The 22,133-nt window shown below is 47.8% G+C and overlaps 1 protein-coding gene and 1 pseudogene across 1 annotated transcript; both read left to right on the top strand.

Moving 5' to 3' along the window:
* Nucleotides 1-4,782: 4,782 nt before the first annotated feature.
* Nucleotides 4,783-13,820, top strand: LOC123184366 (uncharacterized; annotated as a pseudogene).
* Nucleotides 13,821-16,663: 2,843 nt separating this feature from the next.
* On the top strand, nt 16,664-21,192 carry LOC123187104 (uncharacterized). Its single transcript, XM_044598880.1, has 4 exons — nt 16,664-16,937; nt 17,054-17,156; nt 17,521-20,549; nt 20,700-21,192. The coding sequence occupies exons 1-4, from the start codon at nt 16,801-16,803 to the stop codon at nt 20,701-20,703; spliced, it is 3,273 nt and encodes a 1,090-aa protein (XP_044454815.1). The 5' UTR covers nt 16,664-16,800; the 3' UTR covers nt 20,704-21,192.
* The last annotated feature ends 941 nt before the right edge of the window (nt 21,193-22,133 follow it).

Raw genomic sequence — 22,133 nt, 5'->3', positions numbered from 1 at the left:
TGGTGTGATTGCTGCTCTGCTCCCCAAAAGAATTAATGCCATCCGCGCTTAAACCGAACCATACGCTCATTGGGTCACCTGCAAACCCAGCCCAGTACTTTCTTTCGATTTTCTCCACTGCGTCCTGTCAGCGGGTGCTCTCAACTTCCCGTCTTTCTTACGGTCCTCTCTGTGCCATCACATCAACTTGGCATGCTCTTCGTTTCTGAACAGACGTTTCAACCGTGGTATTATAGGAGCATACCACATCACCTTCGCAGGAACCCTCTTCCTGGGGGCTCGCCGTCAACATCACCAGGGTCATCTTGTCTGATCTTATACCGCAATGCACCGCATACCGGGCATGCGTTCAAATCCTCGTAGGCACCGCGTTAGAGGATGCAGTCATTAGGGCCTACATGTATCTTCTGCACCTCCAATCCTAGAGGGCATACGACCTTCTTTGCTGCGTACGTACTGTCGGGCAATTCATTATCCTTTGAAAGCTTCTTCTTCAATATTTTCAGTAGCTTCTCATATCCTTTGTCAGTCACAACATTCTCTGATTTCCACTGCAGCAATTCCAGTATGGTACCGAGCTTTGTGTTGCCATCTTCGCAATTGGGGTACAACCCTTTTTTGTGATCCTCTAACATGCGACCGAACTTTAGCTTCTCCTTACGAATTTCGCACTGTGTCCTTGCATCAAAAATGACCCGGCGGAGATCATCATCATCGGGCACATCGTCTGGTTCCTCTTGATCTTCAGCAGATTCCCCCGTTGCAGCATCACCGTATTCAGCAGGCACATAGTTTTCATCGTCCTCTTCTTCTTCGCTGTCTTCCATCATAACCCCTATTTCTCCATGCTTGGTCCAAACATTATAGTATGGCATGAAACCCTTATAAAGCAGGTGGGTGTGAAGGGTTTTTCGGTTTGAGTAAGACTTCGTATTCCCATATATAGGGTATGGACAGCACATAAAACCATTCTGCTTGTTTGCCTTAGCCACTTCGAGAAAATTATGCACGACCTTAACGTACTCGGAGGTGTGTCTGTCACCATACATCCATTGCCTGTTCATCTGCATGCATTATATATAACTAAGTGTGTCAAAAACCATTACAGAACATCATGGATAGATAAGTGACCAAATTAATAGAAGTTCATCATCACAATTAAACCAAAGTACATACATAGTTCTCACTGAACAACACATAGCTCTCCAGAGCATCTAATTAAACCATACATTGAAACTATGTAAAATATTTCAATGCAATAACAAATGCGATCATAATCGCAACCAAGGTAACAATTGATCCAACGACATAATGATACCAAGCCTCGGTATGAATGGCATATTTTCTAATCTTTCTAATCTTCAAACGCAATGCGCCCATCTTGATCTTGTGATCATCGACGACATCCGCAATATGCAACTCCAATATCATCTTCTCCTCCTTAATTTTTTTTATTTTTTCCTTCAAGTAATTGTTTTCTTCTTCAGCGAAATTTAACCTCTCGACAATAGGGTCGGTTGGAATTTCCGGTTCACATACCTCCTAGATAAAGAAAATCTATGTCACGTTGGTCGGCATAATTGTTATAAACAATAAATGAACCAAATAGTTATAAAAGATAATATATACCACATCCGAATCATAGACAGGATGAGGGCCGACGGGGGGCGGATACCAAAATCATCGCACTATATAATAACTATCAATAATAAAAGTAAGAAAATAGACAAGTATCTATCTAAAGTAAGAATTTTTTCTTTCAAAAAAAAGATAAGAACAAGAGGCTCACCACGGTGTTGCCGGCGACGATCGACGCGGGCGATCGACGGCGGTGAAGACGGGGACGGGATGTGACGGACCGCTAAACCTAGACAAATCTCGGGGAAAATGGAACTTGGAGGTCGAGCTTCGAGAGGAGAAAGCTTAACTAGTGTGGCTCGGACATTTCATCGAACACCTCATGTGCATAGGTGGTGAGCTAGAGCACCAGAAAGCTCTCCCCTCGCCGGCCAGAAAAAACTGAGCACTGTGGAGTGCTCTGCTCACGGGCGAGGGATATATATAGCCATCTCATTGGTCCCGGTTCGTGGCTGGACCTGGGACTAAAGGTCCCCCTTCTGTCCCGGTTCTAGGCATGAACCGGGACCAATGGTCCTCGCTCCAGGCACGAACCGGGACCAATGTCTGTGGGCCAGGAGCGAGGACCATTGGTCCTGGTTCATGCCTAGAACCAGGACAGAAGGGTCCAAACGAACCGGGACAAATGGCTCCTGAACCCCAGCCGCCCCCCTGGGCGCACGAACCGGGACGTATGCCCCCCATGGGTCCCGGTTCGTGACAGAACCGGGACTAATGGGCTGGCCAGGCCCCAACCAAATTCCTGTTTTCTACTAGTGAAGGATCAGTACTTTTTGCCGATTGATGTTGAGGCCATCAAGAATATACCATTATGCACCATACCCATGTCAGACTTCTGGGCTTGGCAGTTTGAGAAAAAAGGCTCCTTTTCAGTGAAATCAGCCTATAAACTGCTAGCAGAAAGAAAGAGAAGAGGTGAGGATTTGCTTGGAGGGCGGACATCAGTATCAGATTTGTCCCAGGAGGAGAAAGGATGGAGCTCGTTCTGGAATATTAGTATCCCGTCAAAAACCAAAACCTTCCTGTGGAGACTCGCGAGGCATTCCTTACCGACTGAAGATGTGAGAAAGCATAGACATATGAGTATCCTCGAGAATTGCCAACTATGTGGTTGCGTTGACTCCTGGCTACATTTTTTAACGGAGTGTTCGATGGCACGTTGTGTATGGTCTTTGGCTGATGAGGAGATAGTGGAAGTTATGGCAGATATTAGTGAACCAAATGCCAAACATTGGTTATTTCAGGCTCAATAATCACTCTCGCAAGCACAGTTTGTGGAGATGGCAGTCACCTTGTGGGCGATCTGGACAGCCAGGCGCAAAGCAATCCATGAGGAGGTCTACCAAAGTCCGATGGCAACGTACAAGTTTGTTCAACACTTCTTGCTTGATCTGGAAACAATCCGCAAGCTGAACCAGAGGACGATGAAAAGGCCATCAGTGGCTGCGCCTTCGAGGTTGACATGGACGCCCCCGCCGAGCGGACATATGAAAATCAGTGTTGATGCAGGCTTATCTCTATCTGACACAGATATAGCAGCAGCAGCAGCAGCATGCCGGAATAGTACAGGCTTGTACTTGGGCTCTTCGGCGCTTGTATATTCAGGAATTACTGATCCTACAGTGGTTGAAGCCATAGCTTGCCGCGAAGCACTTGCTTTAGCAGAAGACCTCTCGCTTCAGAATTTTGTGGTGGCAAGTGACTGCAAAACAGTAATTGATGACATACAAAGAGAAGAGGGTGGAGCTTATATGACAGTCATCAAGGAGATCTCCATGCGAAGATCCTCTTTTAGGTCAAGTGTTTTTACTTTCGAAGGTAGATCATCGAACATTGATGCACACAATCTTGCCAAACATTCTTTGATATTTGACCAGGGTCGCCACCTGTGGCTAATTCACCCCCACGACCCTTCATGTATCCCGCTTCGTATTCAACCAGATGAATAAAGTGTTTTGGCAACTCAAAAAAAAAAACTAGTGAAGAATCGGAAGCATTAGTTGTGGCATGCGCCAATTCAGCTGAGGCCTAAAGAAACTTGGAAGCGTCTCAAGCCCGGACGTGTGTGTGTTGTTAGTCACTAGAGTAATAACCGGACCAAGCCAATCTGTGTGGCTGGCCGTTGTGTGTGCATGCATGGCAGAAGTTGTGCATGTGTGTCCGTGCAGCTAGGTAGTTACTTAGTGGGTCAAAGTAGTGGCGTGAGTATATATGGCATGGGTGCTTGCTGTCAACGAGTAAAGGAAGGCCGAGAGGGCTGGAAAGACACCATGTAGCTACGGTGTGCATCAAGGAGGTGCCTATTGGCAAAGCCATGTGTTCTTCTTCCTTGGTGCTTGTGTGTGTGTGCGTGGGCGTTCTGGTCTCATATGTGTATTCTTGAGAGAAATCCAAGAGAGAGTGATGAGAGAGGAAGAAGAAGCGGCGCTGTGAGGAGGCGGCGCCAACAAGGACATGGTTCAGAACTTCAGAAGACATTGGCTTGACTAGAGTGAGCTTGCCCTGACGTGGCAAAGTAATGAGGTAGCCTTAACATGGAAGCAGACATGTGGGTCCGCACCACTGAACTGCCCGTTTTTTTGTTACCTGGTCAAGTTTGAATTTTATGACGTGGTACCTGGTCCGGTTTGATGTTCTTAACATATCTGTAGTGCAAGTGACAGCTGTGGTAAAAATTTGTGGTCCAAAATGCAAAATTTTGGCATGAAAATGGTGTACAAGTGTATGCAATTAAATAGAAATTAGTTAATTAAATTTATGTTTCAGAGGTAGTCTCAGACTCTCTCAGTGGCCAAAACGTTATTTTCTGTTACTCAAAGACTGACGAGATATAGCCTGATGCATAACTTGGTCTACTGACGGGATGACAGGCAAGAAAGTAGCAGTCCATTTTAACTTGGTCTACTCAAGGCACATGTCTCCATGCAACTTCCAGTTTCCTTGTCCATCTCATCGATTTATGTAGGCTTCTGCGGTTCTGCCAGCGCCGGAATTAAGCAAGGTACCAACCTGAATCATTTTGTATACATATCTAACGATTAGTTATTTCCTTTGCCAAATCTGTACGAGTCACCAATTCTTTAACGAGAAATGATGTTAACTTTTTCAAATGTGTAGGAAAGGAAGGAATTTGCTGCCGCACATCGTTTGACATGAAGCAGAATTGTGTCCTACTTTGTTTCTTAATTGATTTGATTTGATTCATCATGCCTCCAGAGGTAATGTAACACTCACCTTTATCTTCGGTGATTAATGCTGCATAATTGTGTCCTACTTTGTTTCTTTAGTTAGTGAGTTCAACTCGGATCTTCAGTAGTAGTATACCCAACTATTAAAGGCAATCATGATGAGAACTTTTCCTCCAATTTATTTACACTTGCCGCTGCTAGCATTTGAAGTTTGAAAGATCTTCTTTTTAGGGAAAAAGTTTGAAAGATCTATATCATATTCAGTCAGTGTGGTCTTTGGCACTTAATTTTTAACACACTTCACCAGTGATTATGCAGTTATCACTCGCTTGCATGTTTTTACATGCACAACTTGATCCTTGCTTTTATTTGTGTTAATAAGTTATGTTTTAATTTATTTACGGGGTTTTTATAGTTATTATGTGCCCTGTAGTTTTCAAATTAAAGAGTTTCAGAAATAAAGCTAAAAATGGTGAACCTCATTTGCTGTTATTATTGTTGACCACTGCAGGAGATAGAGATCCAGGCAGAAAACATTGATGCTGTAGCAGGAAAGATAATTGGTGTTTTGGAAGACACAAGCAAAGGAAATGTGATATACTTCAAGGGCTGGGAGGGATTTGGAGCATCGGTTGTTCTCAATCAGGTAGCTCAACGCCTGAAATCATCAACAACACATAACAAGTTTGATAAGGTTATCCATGTGGATTGCTCGGTATGGAAAAGCATGAGAGCTCTGCAGAAGGCAATCGCGGAGGAGCTGGAGCTTCCGCGTTCAGTAATGGCCATCTTTGATCGGTGTGCGGAGGACGGCGACTTCAGTGGGATAGATGAAGGCTCCAGAGGGGTGATAGCAGATATCAGAAGGGAAATCTTCAGAAAACTTGTTAACAGTATATTTGTGGTAGTTTTTCACAACGAGAGCAGAAGATACATTGATTTGTATGATTGTGGTGTCCCAATAACAACATTTTTGAGTAACAAGATGTTGTGGACCTGGCACGGGAGGTTTCGGGTCGATCTCTATCGAATACTAGAAGATGAGGAAGAGGGAAAGATGAAGAGTCAAACAGATGTTCTTTTATATGCTTCTCTGGAACTTGAAGATGACGAAATACGAGATATACTGCATGAAGAGGCTTTGGAGGTTGCCAGGTGTGCGGGGATTGTTCAGCCCGATGATATAAGCCACAAGATAGTCATGGAGTGCCTCATATACATGACAAAAATTGCTACGGACTTGAAGACACATGCACCAAACTATTGGATCTGCGATGGTATTATACAGGGCCAAGATAATGCATCAGCATGGGAGATTGGTAATTCTCTTCAGAGAAACATGAGTCTGGATTCGAAGTTAAAATATGATGAGGCCGCAGCTCATTTGCTACAGGTGTCAGACGATTTACTTGTTAACCGCTGGAATTTCACCACCCACAAACAACACCTTAAGGATAACACTCGTGTGGTGCCTCCTCAGGTGACATCATTCTTCCTTTCTGCACATGGACCACCAACAAATAGAACATCAATATTGCCAGTTGGCATCTTCCAACATTCACAAAGCAGCAAGCTACGTGTGTTACATCTGTCTCATTGCACCTTCAGCTTTGCATCTCCTCCCTTCGTTCATTGTGTCCAACTAAGATTGCTCCATCTGGACCATTGCACAAATATCACAGACGATGAGGAGCATCCAAGCCACAATGAAAACATACCATGTTTCCAGAAGTTATGGGTGCTGGTTTTGAGGTATACAGATTGGTATTGGCTTCTATCGGAAAAGATGATGAGTTTAATCAGGGAGTTGAATGTGGAGGGAGTCAAGCATTGGAGCATAATCGATTTGTGTGGTGATATTCCTAGCCTTGTCATACTTCGAGTAACAGCCAACTCAGTCACAAATCATTCACAAGACATCATCAAAAATAATGATGCATCACTCCTCAACTTGTCCATGGCAAGTCTCCTGAAGACAGTCATCCTTGAGAGTTGTGCTGAATTGGAACAAGTCACCCCTTTCATGTTACCCCCATTGCTTGAGTCATTTAGCTTCATCAATAGTGGTGCTACTGCTGCCAAGATATCTAGTATCTCCTTTCAGGGTTGTTCCGAGTTAAAGAATATACTTCTCAGAGTAAATTTGGGGAGCTTGGAGGAGCTGGACCTCTCGGGTACGGCATTGAAAACCCTTGGCCTCAGTGAAGTGGAAGCTCCAAACCTCAAGCGTCACATGCTGTTGGGCTGTGAGAAGCTCCGTTCAATATTATGGCCTCCGGAAGACAAAAGGACATGGGTTTTGGATAAGTTGCACATCAGCACCGTCCAATCTGCCTCATGTAGGCAGAATAATTGGGAAGAGAAGACCAAGGAGGCTAGTGCTACTGTAGGATCGTCATCTATCCATACTTTTGGGGCTTCACCACAAGGCATCGGTCGAACTGCATCTTTCCAATTTAATTGGTACATATCTGTTGTGGATCCAAGGCTCATGCGGTCGCTTCTGCCCTTTCAGTAATATATTTACAAAACCTATGTATACATGGAGATTGATTCATCTCCTGCCAGTGGAGCTGCTGTTGTTGGCCGTGAAGTTGCTCAAGGAATCGGGAGCCAGCAACAGTTTGCTCAATACTTATATGCAAGTGATGTCTTTCAAGAGCACTCGCAAGCTGTCACTGCTGTCGAAGGTGCGATCAGCTGGATGTGGGCTTGCCCACCTATTCCTACTCCAAGTCCCCAAGACTGGTACTTCCACATGCAAGGTGAAGAGAAGATGGAGAGTGGATCATTACAGCAACAACACAACACTCGGAGGATTAGCACCAGTGTTGCATTAGCACCTGTTTTGATGTGTGATATTGCAAAGTTGTTGTATGTGCATGATAGCTCGTCCACCACTTGCATTCCATGCCCACAAGCTCCAGATTGGCGCTGGCTCAAATGGTGCAGAGTAGAGAGGTGCCCCAAGCTATGCTCTGTCTTTGCTATTCCCCAACTAAGTAGTGGGAAGCAAGCCTTTTTCTATCTGTCTACATTCTGGGCATCCCAGCTCCCTATGGCGTGTTACATCTGGAACTGGAGTACAATATCCCAACCAAGTGAAGGATCCTTCGAACACCTAGAATTATTGCACCTAGACTATTGCCCCAGACTCATACATGTGCTTCCCTTGTCTGTGTAAAACATTAGGTTTGGGAAACTGGCTCGACACACCGAAACGGGGTGTGGATATCTCGTTATATAGAAGTACCAGGAGGTACAATACAAGACTTGTACAGGACTACGTATATACAGTCTAACACCCTCCCTCAATCTTAACTGTAACCTGAAGTACAAAGTAAGTTAAGATTGCGCCTATAGCCTACAAACTGTGGTTGTGGAAGAGGCTTCGTGAAGATGTCAGCAAGTTGATCTTTTGAGGAGATGAACTTGATACAAAGCAGTCTCTGTGCAACTCGTTCCCGAACAAAGTGATAGTCAACCTCAATGTGTTTTGTCCTAGCATGAAACACCGGATTAGATGAAAGGTATGTAGCACCAATGTTATCACACCATAGAACTGGAGGGTGACCTGGAGAGATCTTCAACTCCCGCAATAAAGACTGTACCCAAATGATCTCAGCGGTAGCATCAGCAACTGCTTTATACTCAGCTTCAGTACTGCTACGAGACACGGTGGCTTGCTTGCAAGCATTCCGGGCGATCAAGTTAGGACCAAAGAACACTGCATATCCCCTCGTGGATCGCCTATCATCGGGACTCCCAGCCCAATCCGCATCAGAGAAAGCCGAAAGTTCACAAGACGGTGCAGACTGAAGCAGCAAACCATACGACGCAGTGGAAGACACATACCGCAGAATGCGCTTAACTGCTGAGAGATGAGTGGTACGAGGAGCATGAAGGTACTGGCACACTCGGTTGACTGCATAAGAGACATCAGGCCTGGTGATAGTGAGATATTGCAGACCACCAACAAGACTGCGATACTCAGTGACGTCATTAGTGGAAAGAAGATCTCCATCAAGAGCAGACAACCAATCAGACCCAGGCATCGGAGTGATAGCAGGCTTGCACTTGAGCATCCCAGCACGGCACAACAAATCCATAGAATACTTCTTCTGAGTCAGAGTCAACCCTGCAGATGACCGTGACACCTCCAGACCAAGGAAGTAATGAAGGGCACCCAAGTCCTTGACAGCAAACTCCTCACCCAAGGAAGACACAAGGCGATCAGCTGCAGCATCAGAAGAACTGACCATGATGATATCATCAACATAAACCAGGAGATACATCGTCACCTCATGACGCTGAAGAAGAAACAATGATGTGTCAGAAGTGGAGGGAGTAAACCCAAGTGCCCGAAGAACAGAACCAAGGCGTGCATGCCACGCCCGAGGTGCCTGTTTGAGTCCATACAACGCCTTGACCAGACGACAGAGATGATGCGGACGTGTAGGATCAACAAAACCCGGTGGTTGACGCATATAAACCTCTTCCTCAAGAACTCCATGAAGGAAGGCATTCTGCACATCAAGCTGGCGAAGAGACCAACCACGAGTAACAGCAAGAGACAACAGTATACGAATAGTAGTAGGCTTGATGACTGGACTGAACGTGTCTTCATAATCAAGACCATACCTCTGCTTGAAACCCTTGGCTACCAGCCGTGCCTTATAGCGCTCAATCGAACCATCAACATGTCGTTTGACCTTAAACACCCACTTGGAGTCAATGACGTTGACACCAGAGACCGGAGGAACAAGTCGCCAAGTGCCATTTTTCAACAACGCCTGAAATTCCTACTCCATCGCAGCACGCCAGTGAGGAATACCCAACGCGGCCTGAAAATGGCGCGGCTCGGCCGTCGGATCCGCAGCAGCTTGAGCCACACATGCAGCAAGCCATGCCACAGTCCCGTCTGTGCGTTCCTTAGGGCGAAAAACACCAGACCGGCTGCGCGTGTGCGGTCGATGAGAGACCACAGCAGGTGGTGCCGGCAACACGGGACTCACCATAGGAGCCGAGGACGAGACCGACCCGGGGCTAGAAGAGCCAGGTGCATCAGACTCGGCGCCGGATGGCGTGGCCAAGACGGGGCTATCGAGCCCAGCTGACGGCAAGGCCGGCTCGCGAGGCGTTGAGGGGACCCATGTAGGGCGAGCTGACGTGGCCGCTGGGCCACCTGCCACTGGGCCGTCTGCCGTTGAGCCAGGCAGGGGCGAGGCCTCGGGCGCGGCGAGCGAGCCATGCGAGCCTGGTGATGAGGCGGGCGAGCCCAACGACGAGGCGGCCGACACAGGTGCAGCTGCGGGCGCTGCCGACGCCTGCGGGGCGGCTGTGGACGTCCCAGGCTGGCGGGCACGACCCGTTATGCATGCCCCATGCACTGGTTCCAGGCGATCAACGTGAGCATCATCATCCAGGAGTTCAAGGCGGGCACCACGTCCAATACCTGCAGCATGATTAGGAAGCAACACATGAGCATTTGCAACATCCACAAATTGATCAGGCGAAGGTGTAGTGGAGTGCACAAGTGGTAAACTAGTGGTGGAGTGGTTCGGAAAGGCACGAAAAGGGAACACATTCTCATCAAACACGACGTCACGAGAAATGTAGACACGATTGGTGGGAACATGAAGACACTTGTACCCTTTATGGAGAGAACTGTACCCAAGAAATACACACTTCTTAGACCGAAACTCCAACTTGCGCTTGTTGTATGGCCGCAAGTGCGGCCAACACGCACACCCAAACACTTTGAGAAACGTGTAGTCTGGGATATCATTGAGCAAGAGTTCAAGAGGGGTTTTCATTTTCAGTAGTCGTGAGGGAAGTCGATTAATCAAGAAACAGGCAGTGGAAAAAGCATCACTCCAGAACCGAAACGGGACGGAGGCATGAGCAAGTAAAGTAAGTCCAGTCTCTACAAGATGTCGATGCTTACGTTCAGCGGTGCCGTTTTGCTGATGTGTATGAGGGCAAGATACACGATGCGAGATCCCAAGCTTGTTAGAAAACGAGTTGAGGTTGTGATATTCACCCCCCAATCGGATTGAACATGAATAATTTTGTGCTTAAGGAGACGCTCAACATGTGCTTGGAACTGAATAAAGACATCAAACACATCAGACTTGCGCTTGATAAGATATAGCCAAGTAAACCGACTGTAAGCATCAATGAAACTAACATAATAGTTGTGACCACTAACAGACGTTTGGGCATGACCCCATACATCAGCAAAAACAAGCTCAAGAGGATGTTTCACAACACGACTAGAATCTGAAAAAGGTAGTTGGTGACTCTTGCCCTGCTGACAGGCATCACAGATAGTTTCAGCACTTTTATTGGATACAGCTGGAAGTTCATGACGATGCAACACATGACTAACTATAGGAGCAGCGGGGTGACCAATGCGCGCATGCCAGTGCGTAGGCGACACACGAACACCACTGAACACCTGAGGAGAGGATGGTGGAGGAGATGTAGGCGGTGCGTCAAGTGCATATAAGCCATGGCGAAGACGACCACTAAGCAGAACGGCCCTCGTGTCCCGATCCTTGATAAAGAAACGAAAAGGGTGAAACTCAGCAAGGACATTATTATCACGAGTAAGTTGAGGAATAGACAACAAACTACGCGTGGCAGAGGGAACTCGAAGGACATTGGAAAGATGCAGTTTGCGAAAATTATGTGCAAGAAGTGATGCCTGACCAACATGAGAGATGCGCATACCTGCTCCGTTGGTGGTGTGCACCTGATCATGTCCACGATATGGCTCCTGAGTGGATAGCCTGCCCATCTCGTTGGTGAGGTGGTTTGTTGCTCCTGTATCCATATACCATGCCGGATCAAGAGAATAGGACTGGGTGCGCCCGTGCTCATGCCCTGTCACAGCAGCTGCAGCCTGCTTATCATTCCCTTTCCCATTGTTACCAAGGCCAAGGAAGTCTTGCTTATAGCGTCGGTGACAGCGAGAGGCAATGTGACGATCAATGCCACAAAGCTGGCAGGCCTAAGGAGCACCGCAACTGGCACAACAAGCGACCGGGCGACTCCCTCCAGTGATGGTCGGCGCGTTGCCCCGCGAGGCTTGCGACGAGGACGCCGGTGGTTTGCCACCTGAGACAGCCGGCTTCTGAGGTTTGCCGTGTGTGGCGGCGTTGGCGGAGATGAAGCTGGGAGCAGCACGGCGCGACTTGATGCGCTGCTCGCGCCCAAGGAGACGCCCATAGAGCTCACGACGCGGGAGCGTATCCTCCCGACCATGGACGTTCTCAATAAGATTGTCATAGTCATCATCGAGTCCGTTAAGTACAAAGGTGTTGAAGTCCTCGTCCTGAAGCGGATGACCAACAGAGGCCAAAGTGTCGGCGAGACTCGTCATCTTCGTGAAGTACTCCGTGATGCTGAGATCGCCAAGCTTCGTCTCACACAGCTCAGTGCGTATAGAATGCGCACGCGCCTGAGACTGAGAGGCGAAACTAGAGTGGAGGGCCGCCCACGCCTCCCTGGACGTAGCGGCGAAGAGTACCATCGACGAAACACTCGGCGTGAGCGAACACTGGATGGCAGAGAGGATGGCTTGATCTTGCGCCACCCACGTATGATATGCTGGATGGTGAGGGGGTGGGCACGGGATGGACCCATCAACATAGCCCTCCAGGTAACGGCTGCGGAGGAGAGGCAAGACCTGAGCATGCCATGACAGGTAGTTGTCCGGCGCAAGCTTCACCGGCAGCAGATGCGACAAATTAAACGGCGGCGGCGCCGCTGTGTGAGCAGTATATGCCTGCCCCAATGGTGCATAGGGATCCATGACGTAGGCGCCAGGCGAGGAGTAGGACCCGGTAGCGGTGACAGCCAGGGCATCAGGGTCGGACACCGCAGGAGGGCCGTAGATCGGTCCAGCGTAGGGGCCAGCACCCGCAGCAGCCGACACGCCCTGGCTAGGCGCCGCAGGGGCACCATACGGCGAGGTGGCGGCGCCCCCATAGGACGCCTGCGGCGGCGACTGGTAGTAGTGGTGCGGCGGCGGCATATGCGGAACCACCGCACAGGGTTGCGGCGGCGGCGCAGGGTGGTCCGATCCAGGCCATGTGGACGACGGCGGCGCAGGCGCACTGTAGGACGGCGCGGCGTTGGCGCCGTACCACAGGTGCAGGCTCGATGGGGGCTGGCCGCCAGGAGCCGGCAGCGCCGTGCGCTCAGTTGGGGCGATCGGAGCTCCAGGGAACCCCGAAGTTTGTGGGGAATCAGGCGGGGGCGGCGCAGCGCCGTAGGTCGTCGCGAGGGGCCGGGAGGCCATGAAGGGTGATGTCGAGGCGAGGGCCGGCGCGGCGGCAGCGGTCACAATCGGCGCGGCGGACGAGATCGGCGTGGCGGTCGAGATCGGCGCGACGGCGGCGGGAGAAGGTGCAGCGGAAGTCATCGTAACCTAATCTGATACCATGTAAAACATAGGGTTTGGGAAACTGGCTCGACACACTGAAACGGGGTGTGGCTATCTCATTATATAGAAGTAACAGGAGGTAGAATACAAGACATGTACAGGACTACGTATATACAGTCTAACAGTCTAAGCATATGGACACCCTGCCTAGCCTGGAGACGCTCGAGATCGTGTGCTGCGGTGATCTGAAGGAAGTCTTCCCTTTGGACCCTAAGTGCCAACAAAATCAGGAAATTATAAGATTTCCCAAGCTAAGGCACATCCACCTGTACCAGCTCTCCGCTCTACAGGGCATCCGTGGGAGCAGGATGTCTGCGCCCAATCTTGAGACCATCAAGATTAGGGGCTGCTGGGGCCTTAGCCGCCTGCCGGCCGTCAGCGGCAGCGCCAGGAACCGGCCTAAGGTGGACTGTGAGAAGGACTGGTGGGACAACCTGAAGGGGGACGGTATGGAGGTGAACCACGATCCTTCTCTCTATGAGCCAAGCCACTCACGATACTACAAGGAGGCCCACCTGCCAAGGGTCACCGTTCTCAGGTAAGATATTTTTGGTCCATGTGTGCTTTCATTAATAACTCACTTAGTGTGCTAGCCAACTTACATTTACCATTCTATCTGTATTAGCCTAGTTCTCCCCCGCAAAAAAAAGTACTAGCCTAGTTCTGATACTATGTATGTTTAAGGAATCAATCTTCTCATCAACAATCTTTTATGCTTCATTGTAGGTAAACCATTCCTTCCATGATTTGAGCGTTACAGGCATGTTAACCCCCTGGTGCCACGGCGCTTAATTAGCTGAAGCATCATCTGGAGTGCACGTTTGTGTGGGTTGCTGCCTTACTTGATGCTGCTTGATATTGGTCCGTGTGAAATCTGCATCTGCATTGCCATGGTGCGGCTGTGCATCTTCCAGTTCAGTTTGATTTGCTTTCGTTTGGCTTGATTCGGTTTGTCTGGTACAAGCTTTGAGCCAGAGACAAATAAATAAGAGAGGGCATTTAGCTTGGGTGGCATGAGCACCCTGCCTGCTCCTGCTGTTTCTCTCCATTTGTGTGTTGTGGTGTGTGATTTGTGAGCTATGGACTGATTACTGTAATGCGAAACAATTCCTACGACTTGTACACAAATGGTGATTATAAACTGTGGCTTTATGTTTTGTTTTGCGTTGATGATATAAGCTTGTAGAATTTGGACTGGTTTTCTCTTCACTGGCTGTTGCTGGAAACCGTTCCTTAATGCAGAGCGGTAAACTGAGGCAACAAGCTAGCGGTAAACTGATTAATGCAGAGCCCTATTGGCTGTAGCAGATTTGGCTTACACTAGGAAGACTGAAGATGTTAAGCATACACGGCAGGGAAGTAGAAGCAGAATCTCTTTTAATTATGTATCCATGTCACTAAAATGATAGAAAATAAAGTAGTTCAATTAGCTACCGTGCAACACCTCCTATTGGCTGCAATGTGCGTTTTCGCGGCATTTCGATGCATTCAGTGAGCAAAGACAATTTCTGCAACAGATTCAGATAAGTGGCGCCGATCACGATGCTTGGAGCTCCATGTATGTGGTGGTGGCTTCTTTGCATCTAAAATGTACCGCAGCAACTTGGACCATGTCGAAGCACCTTCCGGCCTTCACATCGTTGATCTAGAAGACCAAAGGCGAAGCCAAACTCACGCCTTTTTTCCCCTGGCTTCTCTTAGGCTTCTTTATTAGTGACAGGCAAACACCATAGATCAGGACTCAGGTAGCTTACCATCTTCTCTCAGTGCGCCTCTGGAGGAATTGCTAGTAGGGTCCGCTAGCATCCTTTAATCTTTGTCTTACTCCTTCCAATTCTTTGGAGAAGATGATATCTCAGGCCAGGCGGTCGCTCGATTAATAAGCCTTCTTCTCCTACTGAAAACACTGTGACATTATATGTAAAACACTGAAATTCTTCCAATTTTTTATTTTGTACTAGCTGTCTGGGACATTTGGAAGCAAAGAAATGCTAAAGTTTTTTGTAGGTTTTTTTTAAACAGAACACTATGAACTTATTTTTTTCTGAAGAGACACCACCACCGCCCGCACCCCGCCAACACACAGCAGCCATTGCCAACTCGAGCCGCCGAGGCCGCGCCGTTGACCGGTGCCACCACCAAGATCCGGACGAGCCTGAGCAGGGCAGCACCACCCTGTGTTTTGATTTTCGGATGAAAAACGGATTTCGGCCAAATTTCGGCTTGAGGCGGAAAGTATCTTTAGTCCGAAATTGGTTAAATTTGTCAAATTTTGGTCAAATTTAAGTCAAATTTCAATCAAAATTTAGTCAAATTTCAGCCAAATTGTTTGAAAATGACGAATTTCGGCCATCTCGGCCTAGGGCAAAAAAAAGCTCAAATCGAAAATCAAAACACAGGCACCACCACCTGAGTACCACCCTGCCCTGCTCGTCCCCTGATGGCTCCACGCCACACAGCAAACAAGCCGAAGCAGCACCCGTAGGCGCAGCTCCACCTGGGACCCGCAACCACGCCCCCTCCCCCCAAGCCAAATGTGCCGCCTGCACTCCCCGCTGCCGTCCCCGTAGCCACCACGGCAACAACGCCCGCCCACGGTACTTCTCGGACGTGTGCCTCGCTGCCGCCACGCCCCGCCGGCCCGCCCGCCTCAACCGCCAGGCCTGAGCCCCACGACGAGCCGCCGCCACCACGGAAGACGGCACCACCGCACAGACCTCCACGCGGCGGCACCGTGCTGTCAAAACCGTGCTAGCTCACGCTGACTCACCACCGTGCCCCCACGCCTGCGCCGCACCGCCACCTGAATCCAGCGTTTTGTACCACCAACCCCAGGCAAGGAGGGAGAAGGCCTTTCCGCCATCTAGGCTGGCTGGGCTTTGCCCGGCAGCGGGCAGCGGACACAGGCGACAACGAGGAGTAGAGGATAGAGGGGGGCTGGTCAGCAGGGGAACTAGAGGTTGCCCGGACGTGGCAAAGTAATGAGGCAGCCTCAACATGGAAGCAGACATGTGGGTCCGCACCACTGAACTGCCTCGGTTTTTTTACCTGGTCCGGTTTAATTTTACAACAATGGTACCTTGTCCGGTTTGATGTTTTTAACAGTCTGCAGTGCAAGTTACAACTATGGTAAAAATATGTGGTCCAAAATGCAATTTTTGGCTATATGATAATGGCGTACAAGTATATGCACATATATATTAGTTAACTAAATTTATGTTTCAGAGGTCGTCTTAGTGGCCAAAACGTCATTTTCTGCTTCTCAAGACTGACGAGATATAGCCTGATACATAACTTGGTCAACTGACAGGATGACATGCAACGAGGTGATATTCCATTTTTATCTTTACCTTTGTATCCCTGTGTATCTTTAAACACAGCAAGCAAAGAATATGATGATGGCTGGGTGTGGTTCTTCTGAAGCAAGGAATTCACATCTCTTATTTAGAGAGACAAAGCATAAAGAAAAAGCACGAAAAGCAGACGCAAGGCATGCCAGCTCATGTGTATGCATAATTGCATATGCATGCTCATACTGCAGGCAAAGCTATATCCATATTCCTTCTACTCAAGGCACATGTCTGCATGCAACTTCCAGTTTCCACCTCCCCGATCTATTTTGCTTCTGTAGGCTTCTTCCAGCACCGCAATTTATCAAGGTACCAACCTGAATCATTTTGTATACATATCTGCAGATTAGTTAATTCCTTCTCCAAATATGTACGAGTCATTAATTATTTAATGAGAAATGATGTTAACTTGTTCAAATATGTAGGAAAGGAAGGAATTTTTCACATGGAGCTGCTGCCCTTGTCGCTAAGAAAGAACTAGATCATAGCCAAAAAGGAAGATTGGTCCGATTCGTCATGCCTCCAGAGGTAATCCATCACTCACCTTGATCTTCAGTGATTAATGCTGCACATTTGGGACCTACTTCGTTTCTTTAGCTAGCGAGCTCAACTCCGATCTTGACTTTTTAGTGGTGGTATAGTCAAGAACGTAAATGCACTTAATTATTTATACACTTGATCAGCGATTAAGCAGTTATCCTCACTCGCATGTTTCTGTATGCACCACTTGATCCTTGCTTTTATTTGTGTTAATAAGTTATGTCTATAATGTCTTCATTATTTACGGATTTTTTTAGTTATGATCGGTATTGTAGTTTGAAATGAAAGAATCGCAGAAATAAAGCTAAAAATGGCGAACCTCATTTGGTGTTGTTATTGTTGAACACTGCAGAAGATAAATATCCAGGCAAAAAACATCGATGCTGCAGCAGAAGAGATACTTGGTGTTTTGGAGGACACAAACAAAGGAAATTTGATCTACTTCAAGGCCTGGCAAGGATTTGGAGCATCCGCTGTTCTTAATCTTGTAGCCCAACGCCTGAAATCATCCACAAGACAGAACAAGTTTGATAAGGTTATCCATGTGGATTGCTCCGTGTGGAAAAGCATGAGGGCTCTGCAAAAAGAAATCGCGGAGGCACTAGAGCTTCCGCAGTCAGTGATGACCATCTTTGAGCGGTGTGACGAGGACGACGATTTCAGTGGAATAGATGAAGGCTCCAGAGGGGTGATAGCAGATATCAGAGTGAAAATATGCAGAAAGCTTCTCAACAGTAGATTTGTGCTGATTTTTCACAACGGGAGCAGCAGATACATTGATTTCTACGAGTGTGGTGTCCCAGCAATACCCCTTTTGGGTAACAAGGTGTTGTGGACCTGGCACGGGAGGTTTCGGATCAGTCTCGTACTGGAAGATGAGGAAAAGAAAAAGATGAAGACTCAGACAGATGTTCGCTTATCTGCTTCTCCTGAATTTGAAGTTGCGGAAGTGTTTGATCTACTGCGAGAACTACTGCATGAAGAGGCTTTGGAGGTTGCCAGGTGCACGAGGATTGTTCAGTCCGATGATATGAGCCACAAGAAAGTCATGGAGTGCCTCATATACAGGACACTGATTCCTACGGACTTGAAGACACATGCACCAAACTATTGGATCTGCGATGGTATTATACAAGGCCAAGACAATGCATCAGCATGGGAGATTGGCAATTCTCTTCATAGAAACATGAGCCTGTATTGGTCGTTTGAATACAATGAGGTCACAGCTCCTGCGCTACAAGTGTCGGATGATTTACTTGTTAACCGCTGGAATTTCACAACCCACGAACAACTGGTAAAGGATAACACTCGTGTGCTGCCTCCTCAGGTGACATCCTTCTTCCTTTCTGAAGATGAACCACCAACAAATACAACATCAATATTGCCAGTTCGCATGTTCCAGCATTCACAAGGCAGCAAGCTACGTGTGTTACATTTGTCTCATTGCACCTTCAGTTTTGCATCTCCTCCCTTCGTCCCTTGCGTCCAACTAAGATTGCTCCATCTGGACCAGTGCACAAATATCACAGACGATGATGAGCATCCAAGCCACAATGAAAACGTGTCATGTTTCCGGAAGCTCTGGGTGCTGGATCTGAGGTATACAGATTGGTACTGGCTGCTATCTGAAAAGATGAAGAGAGTGATGGTTGAACTCAGGGAGTTGAATGTGGAGGGAGTCAAGCATAGGAGCATAAACGATTTGTGTGGTGGTAGACCAAGCCTTGTAATACTTCGAGTAACAGCAGAAGATCCGGTACCTACGGAGAACGAAGACACAAATAATCATTCACAATTCCCCAATATGGGCAGTACAAACAGCCTTACGACATCTGGCTTCATCAACGACGTCCTGCCTCCGTCGCTCGAGTCATTTAGCTTCATAAACAAAGCTGCAACGTCTGCCAAGATATCTAACATCTCCTTCCGGGGTTGTTCTCGGTTGAAGAATATACTTCTCAGAGGAAATTTGGGGAGCCTGGAGGAGCTGGACCTCTCGGGCACGGCAGTGAAAACCCTTGACCTGAGAGAAGTTGAAGCTCCAAACCTCGATCGTCTCATCCTGCTGGGCTGCGAGAAGCTCTGTGCAATATTGTGGCCACAAGGAAATAAAAGGGCACTGGTTTTGGATGTGCTGCGCATCAACACCATCCGATCTGGGTTACCTAGCCAAGCTAATTCAAAAGAAAAGATCAATGAGGCTAGTTCTGCTACAAGATCATCATCTACTCTTCCTGTTGTTGCTACACAACCAGACATCTTTTCCTGTAATTGGTACATCGCTGTAAGGGATGCAAGGCTCCTTAGGTCTCTTGACCCCCTCAAAAGAAAATTTTCCGGGCCTTACATATTTATGGAAATAAATTCATCTCCTCGAAGTAGAGTTGATGTTGATGACAGTCAAGTTGCTAAAGGAATCAGGAGCCTACAACATCCTGATCATTATTTATATGCAAGGGATGTTGTCTTTCAAGGCCACCTGCAGTCTGGTGCTGGTAATGAAGGCACGATTAGCTGGATATGGGTGTGCCCACCTAGGCCTACTCCAAGGGCTCAACACTGGTACGTTCACTTACAAGATGAACAGAAGATGAAGCAGAGATTACTACAGCAAGAACAGAGCAGCATAGAAGGAATTAGTACTATTGCTAGCCGCACTGACGCGCTTTATGTGCATCATAACTCATCCATCACTTGCATTCCATGCGCACAAGATTCCACATGGTACTACCTCCGATGGGGCCGTGTTGAGAGGTGCCCCAACCTATGCTCTGTCTTTGCTACTCCCCAAGTTAGAGATGGCCAGACCACCTTTGGGTCCTTGTCTATGTTCTGGGTGTCCCAGCTCGTGAAGGCGTGCTACATCTGGAACTGGAGTGAAGTAGCTCAGCCTGGTAGTCGTTCGTTTAAAGACCTAGCGTTCTTGCACCTGGACTGTTGCCCCAGGCTCATACATGTGCTTCCCTTGTCTGAGCATATGGACACCTTGCCTAGCCTAGAGACACTTGAGATTGTGTACTGTGGTGATCTGAAGGAGGTCTTCCCATTGGACCCTAAGCGCCAAGAGAAGCAGGAAACTATAAAATTTCCCAACCTAAGAAGGATCCACCTATACCAGCTCTCCACTCTACAGAGCATCTGTGGGAGCAGGATGTCTGCACCGAATTTGGAGACCGTCAAAATCAGGGGCTGCTGGGGCCTAAGGCGTCTGCCGGCTATCAGCAGAAGAACTACCAAGCGGCCCAAGGTGGATTGCGAGAAGGACTGGTGGGACAACCTGGAGTGGGATGGGGTGGATGCGAACCACGACCCTTCCTTCTACGAGCCGAGCCACTCGCGATACTACAAGAAGCCCCACCTGCCAAGAGGCACCGTGCTCAGGTGAGATATATATGTGGTTCCTTCTCCACTTTGGTTAATAACTTAGCATGCTAACGATCTTAATCTTACCTTTCTATCTGTACTGCTTTAGTCATGATACTATGTGTGCATAATGTCGTCCCATTGACGCTTTGTTATGCTGAACTGTAGGTAAACCATTCCTTGCATGGGTCGATTGCAGCTGGCACGTTGACCCTATGGTGCTATGGTGGTCAGTTGAAGCTTTCTCTGGAGTGTGCGGTTGTATGTGTTGCTGGCTTGCTGCCTTACTTCATGCTGCTTGATTGGTCTATGTGAAATCTGCATCTGCATTGCCAAGGTGTGGCGGTGCCAGTTCAGTTTGGTTTGGTTTGATTTGATTTGGTTTTGTTTGGCTTGTTTTGGCCAGCTTTGCTCGACGAAGCCATATATGCGCCAAAGTAAGTATGCATCATCTGGTTGGATAGATGATGCATGGTAGTACAAGCTTTGAGCTAAGAGAGAAATAAATAAGAGAGTGCATTGAGCTTTGCTCATGCTGCTGCTACGCTATGGCTCTCCCTACGTGTGTTGTGGTGTGTGATTTGTCAGCTATGGACTGATTATTGTAATGCCAAATTGTTACTCCAAGTTCCATATATCTGAATGGTGATGATGATTTATATATGTTTTGTGCTCCGCTGATCATATATAAGCTTGTGAAATTTGGACCTTTATAATTAAGCACTTTATTTAATAGTAGCTTTTCTTGGCTGGTTGCTGCTGTCAATTCGATTGTGTAAATTCTCAAATTGTAAAAATCCCAAGGGCAGGCACATAGACATAGGTAGTATCTTCCCGATCTATATGTTGGAAACCGTACGTTCCTATTGGCTAGCTAGATGAGCCACAAGCAGTAAGCTAGTTAATTTTATCAGCCCAGTTGATTGTAGCAGATTTGGCTGAATTTAGCAGGGAACCAGTATAAATACTACATGGCAGGGAAGTAGTAGCAGAATCCTTCTTCTTATCCATGTCACTGAAATGAAATGACAGACAAAGTTGCTCAACTAGCTTGCCTGCAGCACCTTTAGGGGCAACCACCAACGAGTGTTTTCGTCACAATTCGATGAATTCAGCGAGTTTAGACAATGTCTGCAACAGATTCAGATAACTGGAGCCGATCAGGATGCTTGGAGCTCTCCATATGGGGGACGGCTTCTTTGCATCTTAAATCTACAGCAGCAATTTCGAGCATGTTCAATCACCAGCTGCGTGTGTGCCAGCCTAACTCCTTGCGGATTTGGACGACCAATTGCCCAGCAACACTAACGGCTTTTGCCTAGATTAGATGGACTGGCAGCTCTTCGCCCCCTCGTGCACGAAGATAGCATTAGGCAATGGAAAGATGGCCCTATTTTGGCATGGTTGATGGCTGGATGGCCGTGCGCCAAAAGAACTGTACCCGCGGCTATTTTGGCCAGATGACCGATCCAAAGGCAAGATCGGTCGCCTCACCGACATCGGCCGCGAGAGCTGCCGCGGCCTCTTGCGCCCTCTGCCTCGCACGTCGCATTGAGCAATTTTAGGACATATTTTGAAATGTATTCAGGTGGGGGCGTACAC

The sequence above is a fragment of the Triticum aestivum genome, chromosome 2A (assembly GCF_018294505.1).
Source record: "Triticum aestivum cultivar Chinese Spring chromosome 2A, IWGSC CS RefSeq v2.1, whole genome shotgun sequence".
Taxonomy (NCBI): domain Eukaryota; kingdom Viridiplantae; phylum Streptophyta; class Magnoliopsida; order Poales; family Poaceae; genus Triticum; species Triticum aestivum.
Note: the sequence above shows the minus strand (reverse complement) of the source record. Positions and strands in the feature narration are given on the sequence as shown.

Excerpts from the sequence above, each read along its gene's own strand:
- LOC123187104 (XM_044598880.1), top strand. The coding sequence starts at position 16,801 with ATGCATGCTCATACTGCAGGCAAAGCTATATCCATATTCCTTCTACTC. Across the intron at positions 16,938-17,053 it reads CAGCACCGCAATTTATCAAG|GAAAGGAAGGAATTTTTCAC; the intron begins GTACCAACCTGA and ends TCAAATATGTAG. Across the intron at positions 17,157-17,520 it reads GATTCGTCATGCCTCCAGAG|AAGATAAATATCCAGGCAAA; the intron begins GTAATCCATCAC and ends TGAACACTGCAG.